Source organism: Lepidochelys kempii, chromosome 25, assembly GCF_965140285.1.
Source record: "Lepidochelys kempii isolate rLepKem1 chromosome 25, rLepKem1.hap1, whole genome shotgun sequence".
Classification (NCBI taxonomy): domain Eukaryota; kingdom Metazoa; phylum Chordata; order Testudines; family Cheloniidae; genus Lepidochelys; species Lepidochelys kempii.
In genome coordinates, this window is record NC_136404.1 from 12,925,900 (window position 1) to 12,945,016 (window position 19,117).

Consider the following 19,117-nt stretch of genomic DNA (forward strand, 5'->3'; position numbering starts at 1 on the left):
ACCATTGTTACCCGCACAGAACCCCGCCCCCGCCCCCGCCGGCTAACCCACGTGACCCTGGGCGCCCACACACTTCCGCCTCGGTAGCTGTCATGGCGGCCAGGCCAGGTGCAGGCGAGGGCGGAGCCAGACACGTGACCTTCCCCGCCCGGGGGAGGTTCCCTGCCTCGTCAGGTCACCCCCCTGCAGCCAGGTAGGTGGGGGGGTGGCGTGGGCCGGGCCTCCCAGGGCCGGACAGTGAAATAAAGCGCCAGGCGAGCTCCCGCCGGCTCTTTAAAAATGTACCTCGCCCCTTCGCCACCGTTCCCGCTCCCTGCGGTAAGCAGCCCTCTCGCGGCGACCCCCGTCTACGCCAGGAGCCCCCCACCGGCAGCCCGGCGCAAAATCTTGCGGCGTGCGCTGACACTGCATCTTGCCGTCAGCCCGGGAGACCCCCTGAGGCATGCCGTAAGAGTCCATTCGCCGTTCTCCGCGCAGGGTTGCAACATGGACTAACATCCCACTCCGCTTAGCCGCACCCTGGCTGGACCCACGCACGGCCCCCTTGGCGGCTCAGCTCCGCTGCACGCGTTACAAATGCCTTTGGCTGTTGCTGACCTCATCCTGCAACATGTAAATATAGTGGATCCCTCCCTTATCTCACAGTAAGGCACCGAGATATAAAATGTACCTATCCCGGTGACATCCCGCCACCCCTGCTACCTGCAGCTAAATGCAGCCCTGCGACAAGTAATGAAATCCATCTAGCCATGACCTATGGCAGGGTAATCTGCGATGAAAATCTTTGCAGCTATTATTACTGTATTTGTTTTATTATTTACAAGCATACTGTAGAGTCAGATACGGTGTTTTCTCCTGTTTACTGTTTAGGGCCCCAATCCTGCAATGGGCTTTCTGTGAGCCTGGATCTTTACCCCTATGGGGTTTCCCACTGGAGTGCTGCAGAAATCAGTGGGGGGAAATAACTTGGGTTCAGCTTGTCACGGAGTATGTGGGGCCTTGTGTATAAGCCCTGATCTTGTTTGCCCTTGAAGTCATTGGCAAAAATCCCATTAACTTCAATAGGAACATGAACAGATGCTATGGCCCTAATCCTGCAATTAGATCCTTGTGAGCAGACATGTCTCAATGTGCAGCCCCCTTCATTTCAGTTGGGCTTTATGTGAATGAAGGAGTCCATCCCCACAGATCTAATTGCAGGATTGGGTCACAGTTTCTGTGAAAGTAAATTTAGCTGAAGTAAGACTCTCTGACCACCGTTCTCCTGGAACCTTGCTGGAAATGGGATATTTATCTCATGGGGCTGCCGGAGCGCAGAACTCTGCCAATAGGAATTTATTGTTATATTTGGGAGGATTTAAATGTATAGCTACCAAGCCTCAAAATTAAGGTAATACAGACAACTTTAAAACCACCCTTCTATATGTGAATTCTTTACCCTGGTTGTTATCAACAGCACTTAAGATGACTACCGCAGAAAGAGAATACAGGAGAAAAAAACATTTTTCACTGCCTTTTTTCCATTGATTGACTTTGTGGCATTTGACAGCACTTTGCATGTAGCCTTTCCCCCCCGTCATTTGTTTGGGTCTTTCGCACACCAACGGGAAAGCCAACCAATTTTTAAATATAGGAAAGTGTGGTTGCAAAGCCCTGGAAATTGGCAGCATGTCGTAGAGATAAGTGTAACCTCTGAAACAATTGTTAACTCTTTTAAAAAATGATCTTGTGTTGACTGTCTCTTTAAGTGTTAAGGGGAGCGGCTAGTGATGCAAAAACTATGTAAATGAAAGAGAGAGGAGAGAGAGATCAGAAGAACTGGAGGAGTGTTTCTGGCAAGTGATGCCCAGTTTGGTAAGGGGATGATACTAGTATTCAGTATATTTCAGTGCTGGGTTAGGTCTTTAGTTTTCCTTTTTCAGATCATGTCCTTAAAGGAGGAGTAAAGAAGTAAAATTCCCCCCCACTTCTTGTCCAACACTGACTGTAAGCTTGTATGTCACGTTAAGTGTGCCTAATACACTGAGATCCTTTGGGATGGAAAGTGGGATATAAATTTAACTTGTCGATATTTTTACTGGGGTTTGGAATCAGTTTTAAATGTTACATTTTAGGGGCAGGGTGAGCTTAATTATGTTTATGGTGCTGAAAAAATGTCTAATTTATTTTGCATTTCAGATTTGATATATTTTGAGGTTTGTGGGAGTTTGTAGCACCGCATGTTGCATAATGTATGTGTCGGGCATTTAGAATCTAAGGGAAAGTTAGATTTTCAGTTCATGGCTAAAGCTGGGAGTTGGTGCTGATTCTTAAAAAGAAAAGGAGTACTTGTGGCACCTTAGAGACTAACAAATTTATTTGAGCATAAGCTTTCGTGAGCTACAGCATCCAATGAAGTGAGCTGTAGCTCACGAAAGCTTATGCTCAAATAAATTTTAGTCTCTAAGGTGCCACAAGTCCTCCTTTTCTTTTTGCAAATACAGACTAACACGGCTGTTACTCTGAAACCAGTGCCGATTCTGCAGTTCGTTGCTGGGATGTTCCATTAAGGGTAAAAGTGACTTTTTAATTCTTTTTTAATCCTGTTCATTCAAGAAAGACAGACAGATACAGGGCATGAGGAAGTGCTGTTTCATTGATAGCCGTTTTGGAAAGATTGAGTGATGATGAGAGTTTAACGCCTTTCCTATCCATATCACTGACAAATCACAGTGAAAGCAAGTTAACAGCATCTGATGGCTGTGTGGTGTCCTGCATGTTATGAGTTTGGTAGGTCTGTCCATTTCTCTGTGGATAAGTGTCTACATGACAAAGACCATCAACAATCTCATCAGAGAGGCCAATGACTGAAAGAGCTAAGGAAGCCATAGCCCTTTTCTCTAGAGGAGCACCTCCGAGTTCTGGGTTGAAGTATGATGTATTGGCAAGAGTGGAAGATCAGATACTACTAAAGTGCTTAGGTAGATCAATGAGCATAATGTAAAGACCAAAAGAGGGCGGGAGGGATGGGCGGATAGGTACCTTCCCAAATAGCTTAAAGGGTTGCTAAAGGATGGTTGTGTAGCTAACGCACAGGACTGAAAGTCAGAATTCCTGAGTTCTGTTGCCAGCTCTGACCTTCCTCTCTCCGTGCATCAGGGGGCTCCGAGGCCAAATTCATTAATGTTTAGAAGTTGCTATGTAGGGTAGTGTACTACAGGCCTGATTCTGATCTGTCTCCACATTTGCCAGGGTGCGACTCCAGTGACTTTAGAGGAATTCCTTCCTATTTACACTGGATTATGCAAGCTCAGAATCAGGCCCCGTGTAACCCCAAAAATGTAACATAATTGCAGTCAGCTGTTTTATGTGTCTAGCCACGGCTGGCTGCAAGCCAAATACCACCTACCTAGAAATAAGCTTGAGGATTTCAAAAGGCTAGGATAAAGAGCTGCATGTTCTGTAGTTTGAGTTTTGCTAATCAGAATAGAAGGAACGTTTAGACAGGTTACCTTGGTTTTAAGTGCCCCTAACTTTTTTACACTTTTTATTGTTGTTATCACTCGAAATGCTTTAATGATTAAAAAAAAAGTCATTTGTTAAAATTAAAAAGATGAGTAACTCAGTAGGGGTTATTCTAGTAACCCACTAAAAGATACGTGCTTTGTTTAAGATAGCTATAAAAAATTAATTAAAAGTAAATACCTCAGAGCAGTCCGAGGGAGCTTTTTTTCGGGCAAGAAGCTGACACCCCAAACTCTGCAGCGGGAAGGCAACTGGCCATCGATGACCTGCTGTCACTTCCTCTAAACCATGTCAGACTTTGGAAATGATGTCTTGGAATGCTCTAAATCTGTTGCTATAACATAAATGTGTGTGTGCTTAAGGCTTAATAAAAAGTCGTTTTAAGTAAAAGCATCCTGATTTGTATCAATCATGTATTAGACAGAAAAACGGTGTCCCCATTGATTTATTCCTGACCCTGTCTGGAAAAAAAACAGCTAAATAACAACTGCTTTGTGTTCTGAAACCCTGAATAACAGATTGGCAAGCTAGTTGCCAGGAGTTGTGGTGAGGAAGGGTATGATTGATATAAACAGTTTGTTTGTTTATTTGCATATGCAAGGCACTATCATTAGATTGGCCAGTTTGTAGAATGCATCTGATTTGTCAAAGATTTCTTTGTCCATAGTCCTCTAATTCCAGTGCAACTGCGTCAAACACCATATTCCAGAGCAGAGTCAACTCCTTTGAGGAGAACCTTCTAGGAGGGATTGCCATGTAGCAGCAGAGCAGATTACAAATTCCGGCCAGTTACGAAAGGTAGCATCTAAACAGGTGAGTCTTAAGGCTTGAATTTCAAATAACTGTGGGATCTAATATGGGGAAGAAGATCCAGGGTCCAGGAGTGGAAGCTGATCAAAAGATCAAGCCCAGTATGTCAAGGCACTCTCAGCAATGCCTCCAAGCCAGAGTGAAGGGGACAGCTGGAATATAGGAGGGCAAAGGAGGTTGGTTTGGGAGGATCTCATATAGACACTGCTTCTGATCTCGCGTCTACATGTATAATTCCATTAACTTCAGAGGAGTTGCTCCTGGTTTACACCAGTGCAAGAGAAGAGAATCAGGCCCTGATGAGCAGCCAGTGCCTGTTCAGATAATGCCGTCAGATCTGGAGGTGCAGGAAGGTCTGTGCAAGTGACACCCCCCCGATCCCACTTGGGACAAGCTAAAATGCTACGGGGATGTTCGTTGCTCAAGTTGCCTGGGACTGACTGAGAACTCCAAGGTGGCAATCGCTGGGCACGCCGAACACTTCCCTCTTTCATCTTGGCTTTCACCAGGACACATCACAGACTGCCCCCTTCCCCCATGCCTCCAGCTACTATGATTGGACCACCCCCCTCCAGCTGCCTTGCCCTGGAGTTTGGGGCAGGGAGGAAAGTTGCCCACTCTGAGCCGTCTGTAAATCAGCTCTGCTCTGTTGATTTTCAGGGCCGATTTACACTAGCTGGGGCTCTGGCACCGATTCTGGAGCCTGGAGTTCGGGGACCCAATCAAATGGTTCTAGTGGGGGAGGCTTCGGCCTGCCCTGGGAGCAGCCATTGCACTATACCTCTGCTTCCTTTCCTGTTAGCTTTTAACCACAACAGGACTTTGCTTCTTGCTTTGTTATTTATTGTCCTGCATCCGGTTACGAGGGGCCTTATCAAAAATGTATCAAAGGTCCCAGGGGAACAAGAGAGGCACAGAGTGTTAGCCGGATTTATCCAGTCTGTAAATGAATTAGACCGTGGAAAGCCAAGCGGCTTGCACTGCGTCCAAGGGGAGACTCAGCCTTGCAGTGTTGGGATCAGGGTCCTACAGGGCAGCTTGAATTTACACCACGGGAATTCGGAAGGAAGCTGCTCCTTCGATCAGCTGGGCCCTACCTCAACCATCAACTGCAGCTATTTTGCTACCGGGCCTCCCCAACCTATTATTAGCTGCCAGGGGGGACTTCTCTTGCCAGTTCACACGCTTGCCATTACGCTGTTCACACAGGCCAGCTTGTTACACACGGGGCAGAGGTTGACGGCGCTTGGGACACTGCACTCACCCTTGAGGCTCTCTTCGTTCATTCCCCCAAGGCTTCGGGGAGGATGATCCCACCTGGGAAAGCGCTTTGTGCTGCTGGGATTATAGCCGGGCTCCTGGCTTTCTTTTGGAGAGACACCTTTAACCCAGGTAGGCGGAGAGAGGAAACAGCCAGAGCTTGGAAAGAGGCTTCCAGCGGTGCTGGAACAAATTGTATAGTGTGTGTGTGTGTGTGTGGAGGGGGGGTGTGTGGTTTGAGAGCCATTGAACCAAACTCTAACGCTTGTCTGTGATGGAAACCGCTTCCCGCAGCACCCCCAATTCCAGCACCTATGGAGGGTGAATGGAGGAGGGGGAGTGTTCCCAAACTGTGGTCTGTGGAATGCTTGCCTGTGGTCTAGAGAGACCACAGGTAGCTGCCTCTCCTTGTTTCCACCTGCAGAGAAGATCTGGGAATGAGCGACCGGGGATGGATTGCTTCATGATTCCCTGTTCTGTTCATTCCCTCTGGGGCACCTGGCGTTGGCTACTGTCCAAAGACAGGATACTGGGCTAGATGGACCTTTGGGCTGACCCAGTATGGCCATTCTTATGTCTGTGAAAGCAGCTGGGATCAAGAAAGAGCCAACCTAGCTGCATTTATTAGGGGCCATTCCTATATGCGAGGTAGAGAACAGGCAGTGTGGTCTAGTGGATAGTACACTGAACTGTGACTCAGGAAACCTGAGTTCTGTTCCCTTCTTTGCCACTGACCAGCGGTGTGACCTTGGGTATGTCACTTTCCTTGTCTAGCTCCATTCCCTCACTCCCATTTTTTGTCTGTTTAGATCATAATCTCTCCCAGTGCCTCATTTTTCCACCTGTAAATGGGCAAGCCCCTTCGTTTTCAGTGTGAATCCGTTCTTACTGAAAAAATCCCGGGTTTTACAAAAAGTAGTATTCCTTTTTTTCTGATTTTCACCCTACTTTTGTATCATTCAGATATATAAAAATAACTGGTTTCATTAGGGAAATGCAGTACATTGCATGAGATCTATGTATTACGATAATACATTAGTCTGTGTGTATACTCAAAGCTGCCTGTTGAAATAAGACTCTGTATTAGTCTAGAAGATACACACAGTAAACAAACAGGCCCGCACGCAAGCTCTGCAGTGCGTGCGCATCTGAATGTACTGATGAATGTCACGCCTGCCACATATACTTTTCAAGCTGTTAGCAGATAACGGTTTAAAGATTTGACACACTACCATGGGAAGAAAGTGAAAATCTGTAACAGAATACATTTCAGAACACAAGGAAGTATTCAAAAGTTTAAAAAAAAACAAAACCGGGAAAAGGACGAAGTTGAGTGTTTGTGCGGCAAAAGATGTATCCCAATTATTAAATGTAAACGGGGCCGGCTCTAGGGTTTTTCCTGCCCCAAGCAAAGAGAGCACAACTGTCCAAGCGAAAGAAAAGGGGTGGCCAGAAAGCCGCCCCTGGAATTGTGCCGCCCGAAGCATGTGCTTGCTTTGCTGGTGCCTAGAGCCGGTCCTGAATGTAAATATTTATAGGCTAGCAGTTCTAAGTCTACAACAGTAAACTCATCGTTCTAATGAACAGTTTGATTTGGGGATTAGCGTTCTATTGTTTTTGAAAACTCAAAGATGTGTTTTGAGTTCTGTGTTAATTCTGCAGCAAACCATGTTGAATTCCATTCATCAAAGCATTAATCTACTGACTGTTTTTCCCCTGTCTTTCCGTCCACCGAAATAAACCCAGATATTCACCCAGAAAAGATTATTACTAGTTTTTTCCGCCAGTTTTCACCCGTTTTTGTTGTTGTAGAAATAAACACCAACCAATTCCCGGGAAAATAAAAACCGAAAACAAAGGGCCCTAAAAATAGGTAATAACAGGGCTTCCTGTTTATTTAGACTGTGAGCTCTTTGGGGCAGGGACTGTCCTCACTACGTGAACGTACAGTGCCTAGCGCAGACGAGCTCTGATCTCAGTTGCTGTTGTACAAATAATAAGGAAAGAGGTACTACAGTAGGAGCAGCAGTGCCAGCAGGAGTGACCCGCTCCCCTCGGGGCTAGGGGAACGTAGAGCAGTTATGCAAGACAGCTGCAAATGTTCAGTAAGTGGTCACAGACCAACTGGTGACATTTCTGCACAGAGTGGGGTAGGAGAGTTGGTGGCACAGCCATCTCTATTGAATGCTCCTTAGACCCTATGATGAGGATGTCCAGGTGAATAAAGACCGCTTTAATATAAGTCTTACTGGGGCAGATGGGGCTCTTCAGATGTGTTAGGCGGCTCACCGAAGAGAAGGGAGACTCTGATTTCAAACCCAAGGCATCAGGCATGGACAGCCAGCATGTAAAAGCCTGTCAATAGACATGCTCATGGGAACTGATAGCCACGTTAAGTGTACCCCAGAGAGCTAGGGCGTTCCCTGCAAGCAGCACACTATAGCCTTCCTTGCGTGTTGTAACAGGGCAAGGAGCAAGTGAGTAAGCTGAAATCTGCACGTTGGAAAGTAGGAACACTGACTGGGAGAATTTTGGAGCTATGTGTGGTCTTAAAGGGGAGAAGAAGAAATGTGATGTGTACAAGAGACCAACTGGAAGGGTTGTAAAGCCAAGATGCTGGCGGAGGGTTACCAAATCCTCAGGGAGTTCAACATCCTAAAACAGTATTGGAGTTGTTCTGGATGAAACCATGCAGAAGCATGTGATACAGGTTACCAGAAAGTCAGACTGACTGATAAGGGTCAGACTGTTCAGGGAAGAGGTAACGAGCCATATAATACGGGGGTATTTACTAAAGTTAGGAGTGGATCAAAGAGTAAAAGAGGAATTTTTCAATGAGTTGTTGTTGTCCTTTATTGGAAACATACCATCCAACGAGAAGATAATTATCAGAGCAGATCTAAATGCACATGTTGGAACTGGAAAGACTGGATATGAAAATCCATGGAGGGCACAGAACTGGAACCAGAAACTCCAAGAGGACACGATCCTACAGACTTGTCTTGCGCTGGGCTTGGTGATCGTAAACACACGCTTTCAGAAGAGGGAAAGCCACCTTGTAACTTATGCCAGTGAAGGATACAAGTCCCAAATTGATTTCCTTGTAATGAGAAGAAGGAACAGATCATGAATAATCGATTGGAAGGTAATACCCAGCAAGCGCATTGTGAGACAGCACAGACTTCCCCTTATGGACTTCAGAATGCGGAAATATCTGAATGCCTGGGCTCCAAAAAGGCCTAAGTGGTGGAAACTTAAAGATGGATGTGAAAAAACCTTCAAACAAGGAGAAAGGCGTAGACTTACTGACTGGTTCAAACTAACATCAGCTCTGCTGGAAACGGCACATGAAGTCCTAGGAGTGACGAAACCAGTGGCAGATAGGATAAGAAGAGAGACTTGGTGGTGCAATCCTCAAGTTCAATAATCCATTGAGGAAAAAAATGAGTGCACCTTCAAAAAAGGGCAGGCCAATAGCTTGAGCAGTGATAAGATGGCATCTTTTGAGGCAAAAAAGGAGGCTAAAAAGTGTTGCAGCAGCTTAAAGTATGGTCTGTGACGAGCTATATAACTGACAAGGAGGACATGAGGGAGGGAAGACCATCTGTAGACTCACCAAGGCAAGAGAGAAGATGATGAGGGATGTGAACAAGTTTGCTTACATTAGAAATTAATGTGGCATATTGCTAATGAATGGGGAATCAACCAACAAAGTTTGGAGTGATTATTTTTCAAGAGTGATGAATGAGAAATTAAGGACACGTAAGCTGAACTGGGATGTGATAATTACATAGAATCATAGAGTTGTAGGACTGGAAGGGACCTCGAGAGGTCTTCCAGTCCAGTCCCCTGCACTCAAGGCAGGACTAGAAGGCTTAAACGAAGAGAAGTTGAAGAGGCGCTTAGGAAAATGAAAAAGGAGAAAGCATCTGGCCCAAATGAAGTATCAGTGGATGCAGTGAAGTCCTTGAGGAGGGAAGGCATCAAGTATTTTACAAGTTTGTTCCATGGTATTCTTAAGAAAGAGAAAATGCCAGATGAGTGGCATAAAAGCTTTGTCGTGCCTACTTTTAAACACAAAGGAGCTCTTCCACGGTGTGTTAATGATCTTCCAATTAAGCTGATGTCACAAGCTATGGAAGTAGTGCGAGAGAAGATTACTGAAAAGTGTCTGCATGGGATGGTTGATATCTGGAATGGTCTCTTGCCATACTTCCTATCTTTCCTACACAGTGGGATAGTTTCCAATCTTGAGCGCTCCCTGCATCAGTAATTGTAATTCCTTTCATTCTTCTTTCACTAACACTTTTTTCTTGTGCTCTCTCCCTCTCCCCACCCCCCAAGACAGCATCTCTGGTGCCAGAGTTCTCCTGACCGGAGCCAGCACTGGGATTGGAGAGCAGATGGCATATCACTACTCCAGGTTTGGTGCAGAAATAGTTCTGACTGCCAGGAGGGGAACACTGCTGCAGAAAGTAAGAGTCTCCTCACACAGGAGAAGGCAGAATGGGGGGGAAGATGTGGCCGTTAAAAATATTAGGATGTAGAGCTGGTCAGAAATTTTCCACCAAAACTGTCTTTTGACAGAAAACGGTGGGAGAGGGAGGGTTGACTAAATGATTTTTTACATGAAATGTGTCTGCTTTCTGTAGAAAAATGTTGATTTTCTGTCTTTGCTGAAAAACACTCCCAAATCAAAATCGTTCAATTGTGAAATGCTGCTGCAGTGCTTTTTGGGAGCTGTAGTTTGGGTGCCTTGTGCTCCCATTCTTGTCAATGGGCCAAAATCTCCAGCCGGACTTCATCTCCCACGATGCAGTGCCACCATATGACTGCCATGATGCACCACCTCCCCCCTCACCAAAGCGGGGATGCTGTGGTGCATCATTGGAGATGTAGTCCAAGAGGGAACCCAACCTGTCGAGGAGACATGGGAGCACGTGACTCGGGACTACAACTCCCATGAGGCACTGGAGCAGCATTTCGGAATTGAAATATTTCCATTCTCAAGCAAAATATTTCACTGAAAACTCAAAATTTTCTTTGAGGAGATAAAAAAACATTTTCCAACCAGCTCAAATAAGTTGGATATACAAACTCATCCATCCCTAGAGTACAGAAATCATGTGAGAACAGGCCCAGTGTAAGGTTCTGAGCTGATGGGAAGGGATGGGACTCTGGGAAGGGGAATGTAAGGACATTGCACTAGGACTGGGCTCACCTAAGCCTGTTTCAGTGTCTCGTTTGGGCTTCGTTCACATTTGGGCATATCACACAGCTCTGGCAGTGCAAAGGGGCCTTGTAATATGAGTACTCCAGGCCCCTTTGCCATGTCATAGGCTTAGGCTTGTCTGCATTTGCGAGTTATTTCAGATTAAGGTAGGTCATGAATTTAAAGCACAATTCTGGAATCGTTTTTCATGTGGACACTGTTATTCTGGGTTAAGGTCGGGTGTTATTTTAAAGTGTTATAATTATTCCTGGGTTAATGTCCTCATGTAGATAAGTCCTTTAAGGTAAATGAGAATCGCTCCCTTTTGGGTTGGATGGAAGTAAATGTGGGTGTAAAGTGTGTGACTTTGTTCATAGTTGGCTCTTCTTGACCATGGCATGAAAACAGTGAGGGGAATGAAGTAGCAGCCCCTCGTCTCTCCGCACCAAAGAAAAGTAGACTTAGATCCGTCTGTTGTTGTTATTCCCCTAGGTGATGGAGAAATGTCTGCAGCTGGGAGCAAAGCGAGTCTTTTACATCCAGGCCGATATGTCTTCCCCTCAAGCCCCGGAAAAGGTGGTGCAGTTTGCTTTGCAAAAATTGGGTGTGTATTGGGCTGTCTGAAGAAAAGCGACTGATGCTGTGGGGGGGATCCCAGGTGTCCATGTGAAAGTCAGCCTGAGACTATAACAATTCCAGATCCCCCGGGGCTGGAGGAGAATATGGTTGCAGCTGTCTCATTTTGAATGGCCTGGTGGGAAAGGTTCCCTAATAATACCGAATTCCTGGGTCTGATTCTCATTCACACCAAGGCTCCTTTGCACCTCTCCGCTCACGTAAAGCACCCTCAAAGTGGGTGTACGTTCATATCCATTGCACCCTGCCAGAGCAGCGTTAAGGGGCCTTGCCTCAAACGAAAGTCAAGCCCTCTGTCTTTCAGGGGCGTTAGCTTATTAACCCTCATGATGCCTCTCTGAGGAAGGGATGGAGGGAGAGCAGTATTGTTCTCATTTGACGGGGAAAACTGAGGCACGGCACAGTTCAGGTCACTGCTTCAAATTCAGACCTAGTTACTATGATGGCTGGTACTATATAAATACCAGCAAGATTAGATCAGACAGATCTGGCCTAGCTGGAGACTGTTGTTCCCATGTAGGCTGTAATGAGCTCTCAGTCCAGTTCTTAATGGACACGTGTCCACATCGCAGACAGCACCATCCCAGCTGGTCTCAGGTGCTCCTTCTCATTGGTAGCCTCCACCAGGAGGCCAAGGACTCTGTGGGCTGTGGAGGTTGAACCTTTGGGAGTGGGCTCCTCTGGATCGAGGTGGAATCCAATAGGTGGGACAATGCGGGCAGACTTTCCCTGGGCAGGGGGGAAGCCGGGCTGCAGAAGGCAGGAGCAGGCTTCAGCAGAGGTCTTTGTCCTCCAGGGATGCCAAGGCTGGAAAAGAAGGATGGCCCAGTGATTAGGGTTTTAGCTGAGGACTTTGGCTTCAATTCCCTGCTCTGCCACAGCTTTCCTAGGTCACCTTGGGTAACTCACTTCATCTCTCTGTGGCTCAGTTCCCCATAATACCCTGCCCTGCTTCACAGGGAGTTGTGAGGGTAACTACATTAGAAAGATTTCAGGGTGCTCAGACTCTGCTGTTATGGGGGTCATGTAAGTACCTTAGATAGGCCCTCATGTGATTCTGTCTCTCTCTGGATCATGCCTGGCCCAGTTTCTCTCAGGCTGCGTCACACCCAGCACTGGTAACCCAATTAAGGGCAGTCAGAACTGGGAGCCACAGTCCTGGGAAGGTCTCTATTCACCCAGCTCCCTCTGTACATCCTGCCTCGATCCTGGTAACGCAGCAGGAAATTCAGAGATGCGTGGGAAAGCTGAGCTGCAAGATTCCCCAGGTCACAAGCTGCCAAACAGGGCTTCCCTTGCTGTGCAACTCTCTTGAAGGGTTTCCTTTCATTTACTACAAACATGGTGGGTGGCTTTTCCTTTCCTGCGCTGGCTCTGCTATTGATCGGTTTAAGCCGTGTTGCCTTGGTTGGAGCCAGGCGAGTGGGAGTCAGGACTCCTGGGTTCCGCTCCTGGCTCCAAGGGTGACCTGGGTTCATTCTCTTTTGGCCTGACATGTCTTTATGTAGCCCCCATCGCTGTTGTGGCTGAGTGCCTCAGTGTCCCCACCTCAGCCAGTGATGGATGGATGTGTGAGGAGGGTACCTTGTGTGTCTATTCCAGCCTGGTAGTGGTTGAAATCTCAGCAGTGCCCTTGATTGATAGGGGGGTGCAAACTGGGTCGAGCCAACTCCAGCTGCCTAGCGCCCAAGGGGCAGCTGTCTTTGCTGTGTGTGTGTCCCAGGGGATACTCAACAATGCCTGCAGCTACCCTCTTCTTTTGAAATGGAGATGCAGCTTGCAGGGACTACACTTCCCACCAGGCAATGCTTCACCTGGAGCCAAGTGGCACTGCAAAGAGACACCCATTGCCATCTCTTTAGGTGCTGCCTGGGGGGTCCCGAGGAGTTGCCTTGACTGGGCACATCCTGGGCTCCCGCTGGTGGACTCTTCCCAGCAGCCCAAAGGAAAGAGCTAGCTGGTTTTCTTCCTCCTTTATGCTGCATCTGTTGACCCATGGATGGCCCCGTACCTGACCCCCAGCCTGTTCTGCTGCTTGTAGGGGGACTGGATCACCTGGTGCTGAACCACATTGGCGGGACCCCTTTCCGGATGTGGGACGGAGACGTGGAACACACCCGCTGGCTCATGCAGGTGGGTTTCTGCAGCAGAGAGAGAGAGACACGGGGCAAATGCAGATTGGGGGCAACGCCACTGAAGTTGACTCTAAACAAGGGTGAAATGAAAAGGTCCGTAATGCTTTGCTGCTGATTGAGAAGCCCGCCGAGATGTGAGGGAGGTGGATGTAGGTAGCTGATCTAGTTAGGTCATTGCCATTCAGCCTCCTGTTTATCCAGCTCTCTGTCTGTCTGATTTCTAGGGCACCAATCAGTGTAGTAGCTAGTGAGGGTGTGTAACTTGGCAGTGGCTTCTAGGACGCAACTTACAGATGCAGGGTTTTCTGTTGAATCACTCCAGTGAGTAGCCAGCTACTGTTCTATAGATATATGGGCCTATGCCATGGTAACGGACTGATGTATATGCTAATAAGCTTGAATTAAAAGGCCTAGTAGGAGAAGGGCACACCAACATTAGTAGGGTGAGGAAATACCGATAAGGAAAAGGGGCTCAAACACCTACTGAATGTGCATTAGGCATTAGCGTAACCTCTGATTAAAAGGTGGCACTCAGCCCATGCACTCCAGGGAGATTTCCTGGAACGTGCCAGGCCAAGCACCACTCGTGGGTCATTTTACCTACTACAGGGTTCCCTGCAAAGGATGGTGTGAGTATGCAAGTTCTGGCTGCTTGTATTGTCTAGATCTACTTTGCTATGTTGTAGAGTTTGTGATAGTGCTGATGGTGCTAATAAAACTATTGCAAATTCAAAAGGTCTTCCCTAAGTCTGAGTGTCTCTCTCACATACGCCAGGGCCCTCGCTCTGAAATTCATTGTAATACTGTGACGGATCTAGAGGCAAGCAAACACTGCCAAACCATGGAATGTTAAATTGGGAAATCTAAATAATGCCTAACCAATAGATCAGGCAACTGATGTCAGGTTTTAGGACCCTCAGATGCTGAGCTGTTTTACTGACTCATCTGAGAGGCCAGATCAGGTGAGTCCTACTAGCTCCATTCCAGGTTATGAAAGGGCTTGAGCCTCTTCTCAGAAGAAGAAGTAGGGGTCAGGGGTAGAGAGATCCTGGAGGGAAAAAAACAGTCAAGCTCAGGAGAAAACTTAGTCTGATGTTTATTCTTTGTTAATTAAGTTCACAATAAAGGTAAACCCAGGAAGGCGGTAACTTTGGACCAAAACCAGGGTGTTAGGATCTGGGTGGGGAATGCCACTGTCTAACAGGCTGAAAACCAGAGAACAGCTGGCTGCTTCTTGGAATTCTTGGTAAATGTGTAGCAATAACCTTAACTCTGGCCCCTCCTCGTTAATCTGAAATCTTAAAGTGCCCCAAAATGTAGTGTTCCCATTATCCTATCAGTCCAGACCCCCAGATAGGTGCAACCTTTCCCTGGATGCTTTATGTAGCAAATCAAGCACCTGGCCCCTTTCATTTCATGACCTCTATCCTGGGTGGGTGACCCAATCCCCAGCCCTCCCACTGAACAGATGTTTCGTTTTGGCCTTGGCTGCCACGTTCCCATTCCTTTCACGTCTCATCTCCTTTCATTCCAGGTGAATTTCCTGAGTTACGTGGCCTTGGCGTCTGCAGCTCTTCCCATCCTGGCTGAGAGTAAAGGATCTCTGATTGTGGTTTCTTCCCTCACAGGTCAGTGCTTGAAACCTGCACAGAGCTATGGCTGATAAAGACGGCAGCCCCACCCACCCCCCACCCGCTCATGCAATGCCTCAGCTTGATCCTGCATGAGTTTCTAAGCCCTGCCTGCCGCAATCTTCAGAACTGCAGTGTGAATGGGACTCTGGCCCTTGGCAGGGCGTCTCTGGATCACATCATTTCATGTTCCTATAGGGCTTCCCACCTTCAAAGCACTTCCCAGGGCATATACCCACTGCGGTGGCCGAGTGTATGGGAGGGCAGCAGCCAAACCACCACACGAGATATTTTGGCCGAGAGTGTGAACTGATTGCTACAGGCAGGGGGCAGCCCGAACAGCAAGGAATCTTTTCCCCCCACGTGCATGATGATTGTCCTAGTGCATTATGGGATTGGATGTTTCCGTCTTCTGATGCATCCACTGCTGGAATGAGGAAACTAGCTGGAGCAATGGTCTGATGCAGTGTAGCAAATCCTCTGTTCCTATGTGCTCCTTCCAGGGGGTTCTCTCCCAGCTGTGCCCTCACCCTCTGTCTTGTTCTGCCAGCCGTTTCACTTGGTTTCCTCTCCTCATGTTTTCCTTTCTAGGAAAAATCTCAACTCCCTTCACAACCTCTTACTCTGCCACCAAGTTTGCTCTGGATGGATTCTTTAGCTCCCTGCGCCACGAGCTCGCTATGCAGAAGCAAGACGTATGCATCACACTGTGCATCTTGGGGCTGATCGACACTGAAATGGCTTTGGAGAAGACAAGGTATGTGTGTGTGTGTGCAGAAGAATGTGTGTGCGAGAGTGTGTGCCTGCATGCAGGCGTTCACATGGGTGCAAGAGAACGTATGGTGCGAGAATGCATCGGTGGGTATTCCTGCATGTGCGTACATGAGTGTGAGTTAGCGTGCCCACGTCTGGGTATGCACTAGTGCGTGCAGGGATGAGAGTGGAAGGGTGTGCATGCATGTGCATCTGGATACGTGCATCTGGGTGCACTTGTGCATGCGAGTGTGCACGGCCCCGGTTTGCTGGTTTGCATCTTTCACTCCTGAGATGTCGGTTCGCACAGAGCAGGCCAGCGCGGTGACAGGGGGGGTTTGTATGACCGGGTGACTGTTCCCTTCCAGGGGCAAGGTGTACATGAGCGCCTATCCAGCCGCTGAAGCCGCGCTGGCCATCATCAAAGGCGGAGCCACCAGGGCACGGGAGGTGTTCTACCCCTGGTGGCTGGAGCTGCTGTGCTGCCTGCGGGACTGGTTCCCCAACCAAAGGGATGTCGTTATACAGAGCTTCTATAACTACACCAGCGCCTGAGTGATGCAGAACCGCCATTCCCTTCGCCCTGCAAGTACAGGCGCAAGGCCCTCGGCTCCTGCTGGGGTCAAGGTCAGCCATTGGCTTCAGTGCGAGCAGCATTTGGACCTGGAACAAGAAATATCCGGAAATCCTTGGCTAAGGGTCCAGTAGCAACCTTAGCTCTGACCCCTCCTCTGTCCCCATCAACCTTAACTCTGACCCCTCCTCTGTCTCCATCAACTTTAGCTCTGACCCCTCCTTTGTCCCCATGAACCTTAACTCTGACCCCTCCTCCATCCGTATCAATGCCTGACCCGTCCTTCTTCCCCATCAACCTTAACTCTGACCCCAACTCTGTCCCCATCAACCGTAACTCTTTACCTGTTCTGCTCCCTGTCTGTTCCATGCATGCTCCAAAGACCTCGCACTGTCGTCTGATTGACGCTACCTCAGCGTCTCATGCCCCTTGCCGCATTGACTCCAGCCTCTGCAGCCTCATCCATCCATTCATATGGGCTGGAGTCTCCCCTCTGCCCCAGCCCACGATCTCCCAGGGCTAGGGATAAAGACTTCTCAGATGCAGGATAGAAACCATCCTCCCAGCTGGGAAACCTACCTGTCACCCCCACCTCAATGACACCCCCCCCCCCAGCTGCTATGGAATCCAGTGGATTTTGTGGGTGCTCCGCCCTTCTGAAAATCAGGCTATTTTAAGACCCTGGCAAAGCTAATTTGAATGAACGAGCGAGGCAGCTTGGCCACCGCAAGGTGGCAGTAGTTCGCAGTGATTGGCAGCGCAGAACCTGAGCTGTGGACAAGATTAGTTTGGTGGCTTTCTCCAGGGCATGGGGCCAAATACCATTCAGTTAAGCTCAGGGAATTCACGTAGTGCTTCTAGGCTGGCAGTGTAACGGTAGCAGTGAACTGGGCCACAGAGGGGTCTCGCACTCAGACTAGTGCTGGGCCTGGTGCTTATAACTCAGGTAACTGACAATGCCCAAGTAACTGTCGTACAAAGTTGTTCCCATGTGAGCCGAGTTGTTAGATTCGTTCGTGCGCTGCCTGGAGGGGGAGGGATGGCGAACAGCTGCGGGGTGGTCTTTGAAAGAGATGGGTGAGACGGAGAAAGTAAAAACAGAGCAGAGACGAAATCCTGCCTCAGTGGAATTTTGCTGGCTTCTAGGGGACCAGGGATTTAAGAAGGAAGGGTCTGTTTAAGTGTGGGTAGCTACTTGGGAGTGGAGACAGTAGTCAAATCAGAGAAATGTAGGGCTGGAAGGGACCTCAAGAGGTCACCTCGTCCAGCCCCCAGTGCTGAGGCAGGATTAAATATACCAGTCCCCAAAAGTTTACAGTCTAAACAGACCAGAGGCAGATTATTATAGCCCTGTTGAATTGAGTCCCAGAGAGAGATGGACTGATTCGCCCAAGGTCCTACAGGGACTCTGGCAGAGCTGGGAATCAACCCCCAGGTCCTAGGCCTTTAATCACAAGGCCACCCTGCTGCCCTGCCAACAGAGCTGTTCACAATCAAGATGAAGGCAGAGAAAATAAAGCAGAGTTGGGCAAAAAGCCCCCGAGCGTTGTGTTTCCTGCAGGCGTGCCGAGCCCGGCCGTCCGGCTTCCAGATCCGTCAGAAACGTCCAACCTCAGCCCCACGCCAACAGTCGGCCCCTGCTTGGCTTTCCAAAAGCAGCATCGTTTCCGGTCTAGGCTGCAGGCTGTCTTAGCGCTCCCGGGTCCAGAGTGGCTCTATTATTCAATTCCGGATGTTGGGGAACCGTCTTTCCATCCGTGAGCAGTGGGGCTGGTGGAGGCTGAGGGTACGAGCAGGAACTGTAGACGACTCTTAGGGATCCAGCCCAGAGTTCTGCTTCCTCCCTTGTGCAGCTGGACACAGTGGCATTCCAGCAGCACCTCGCAGGCTGGAGAATGCCCTTTAAGGACGTGTGGAGGGGATTTGGAAGTGGCTCCGGGGGCAGGCCAAGCTGTTTGGGATGGAAAGAATGTCTCTGCCCTTAGTCACTAACCTTTTACACTGGAAACAACAGGGAATGTGCACGGTGGCTCGCCGCCACTGGGCAGACCCGCTGCAGTGGGCATTTGTTAAGCAGCTTGTTGTTTGCTTGTGTGTATTTTAGCCCTGTGTGCGGGGAGTCTCTTCAGACACTCTAGGCACCCTGAGCATGACACTGCAATCCTGGGGAGGGAGAGGGTGGGATTGCAGCACACGTAGATGTACTCCCAAGCTAATGTTTATCTAGCGAACATGGGTACCAAGAGCAGGGAAGCCACGGCAGCACAGACTAGCCACCCGCACGCGTACTCAGGGTCTCAGGAGAGCTTGTACAGCCTATGCTGAAGCCAGTGCTGTTGTTATTTGAGCTGGCTGGGTCGGAACTAGCTTGCATATGGCTATCTGAGATTCAGTCACACTCCTGACTGCAGTGTAGACATAGCCTAAATTACAGCAGCCTCTGGGCTGCTCTAACTTACAGTGAGGCTGACAGATCCCTGCACCTGCACTGTCATCTGCATGTATAGCTCCTTTTACCAGGGCGCTTCAGAGCCCTTCACAAAGCTGGGTCAGTACCATTATCTCCAGCCTATGGGTGGGGAAACCGAGGCAGCAGCTGCTC

The 19,117-nt window shown here is 48.6% G+C and overlaps 1 protein-coding gene across 12 annotated transcripts; it reads left to right on the forward strand.

Moving 5' to 3' along the window:
- The first annotated feature begins 81 nt into the window (after nt 1-81).
- Nucleotides 82-18,050, forward strand: HSD11B1L (hydroxysteroid 11-beta dehydrogenase 1 like). 12 transcript variants are annotated; one of them, XM_073323732.2, is made up of 10 exons: nt 82-193; nt 1,749-1,854; nt 2,484-4,317; nt 5,524-5,706; nt 9,919-10,049; nt 11,279-11,390; nt 13,464-13,555; nt 15,092-15,185; nt 15,780-15,945; nt 16,310-18,050. In XM_073323732.2, the coding sequence occupies exons 4-10, from the start codon at nt 5,622-5,624 to the stop codon at nt 16,494-16,496; spliced, it is 867 nt and encodes a 288-aa protein (XP_073179833.1). In that variant the 5' UTR covers nt 82-193; nt 1,749-1,854; nt 2,484-4,317; nt 5,524-5,621; the 3' UTR covers nt 16,497-18,050. The 12 variants fall into 12 exon arrangements, with proteins under 12 accessions (XP_073179833.1, XP_073179838.1, XP_073179836.1 ...); XM_073323737.2 differs by lacking the exon at nt 1,749-1,854 and having other exon boundaries at nt 2,484-2,551; nt 4,172-4,317; XM_073323734.2 differs by lacking the exon at nt 82-193 and adding an exon at nt 200-318.
- Nucleotides 18,051-19,117: the final 1,067 nt, after the last annotated feature.

What these genes read in the sequence shown, in the direction of transcription:
- HSD11B1L (XM_073323732.2), top strand. Translation starts at nt 5,622, where the DNA reads ATGATCCCACCTGGGAAAGCGCTTTGTGCTGCTGGGATTATAGCCGGG. An exon ending in GAGAGACACCTTTAACCCAG is followed by an intron (nt 5,707 to 9,918) that starts GTAGGCGGAGAG and finishes CCACCCCCCAAG; the next exon opens with ACAGCATCTCTGGTGCCAGA. An exon ending in GTTTGCTTTGCAAAAATTGG is followed by an intron (nt 11,391 to 13,463) that starts GTGTGTATTGGG and finishes TGCTGCTTGTAG; the next exon opens with GGGGACTGGATCACCTGGTG.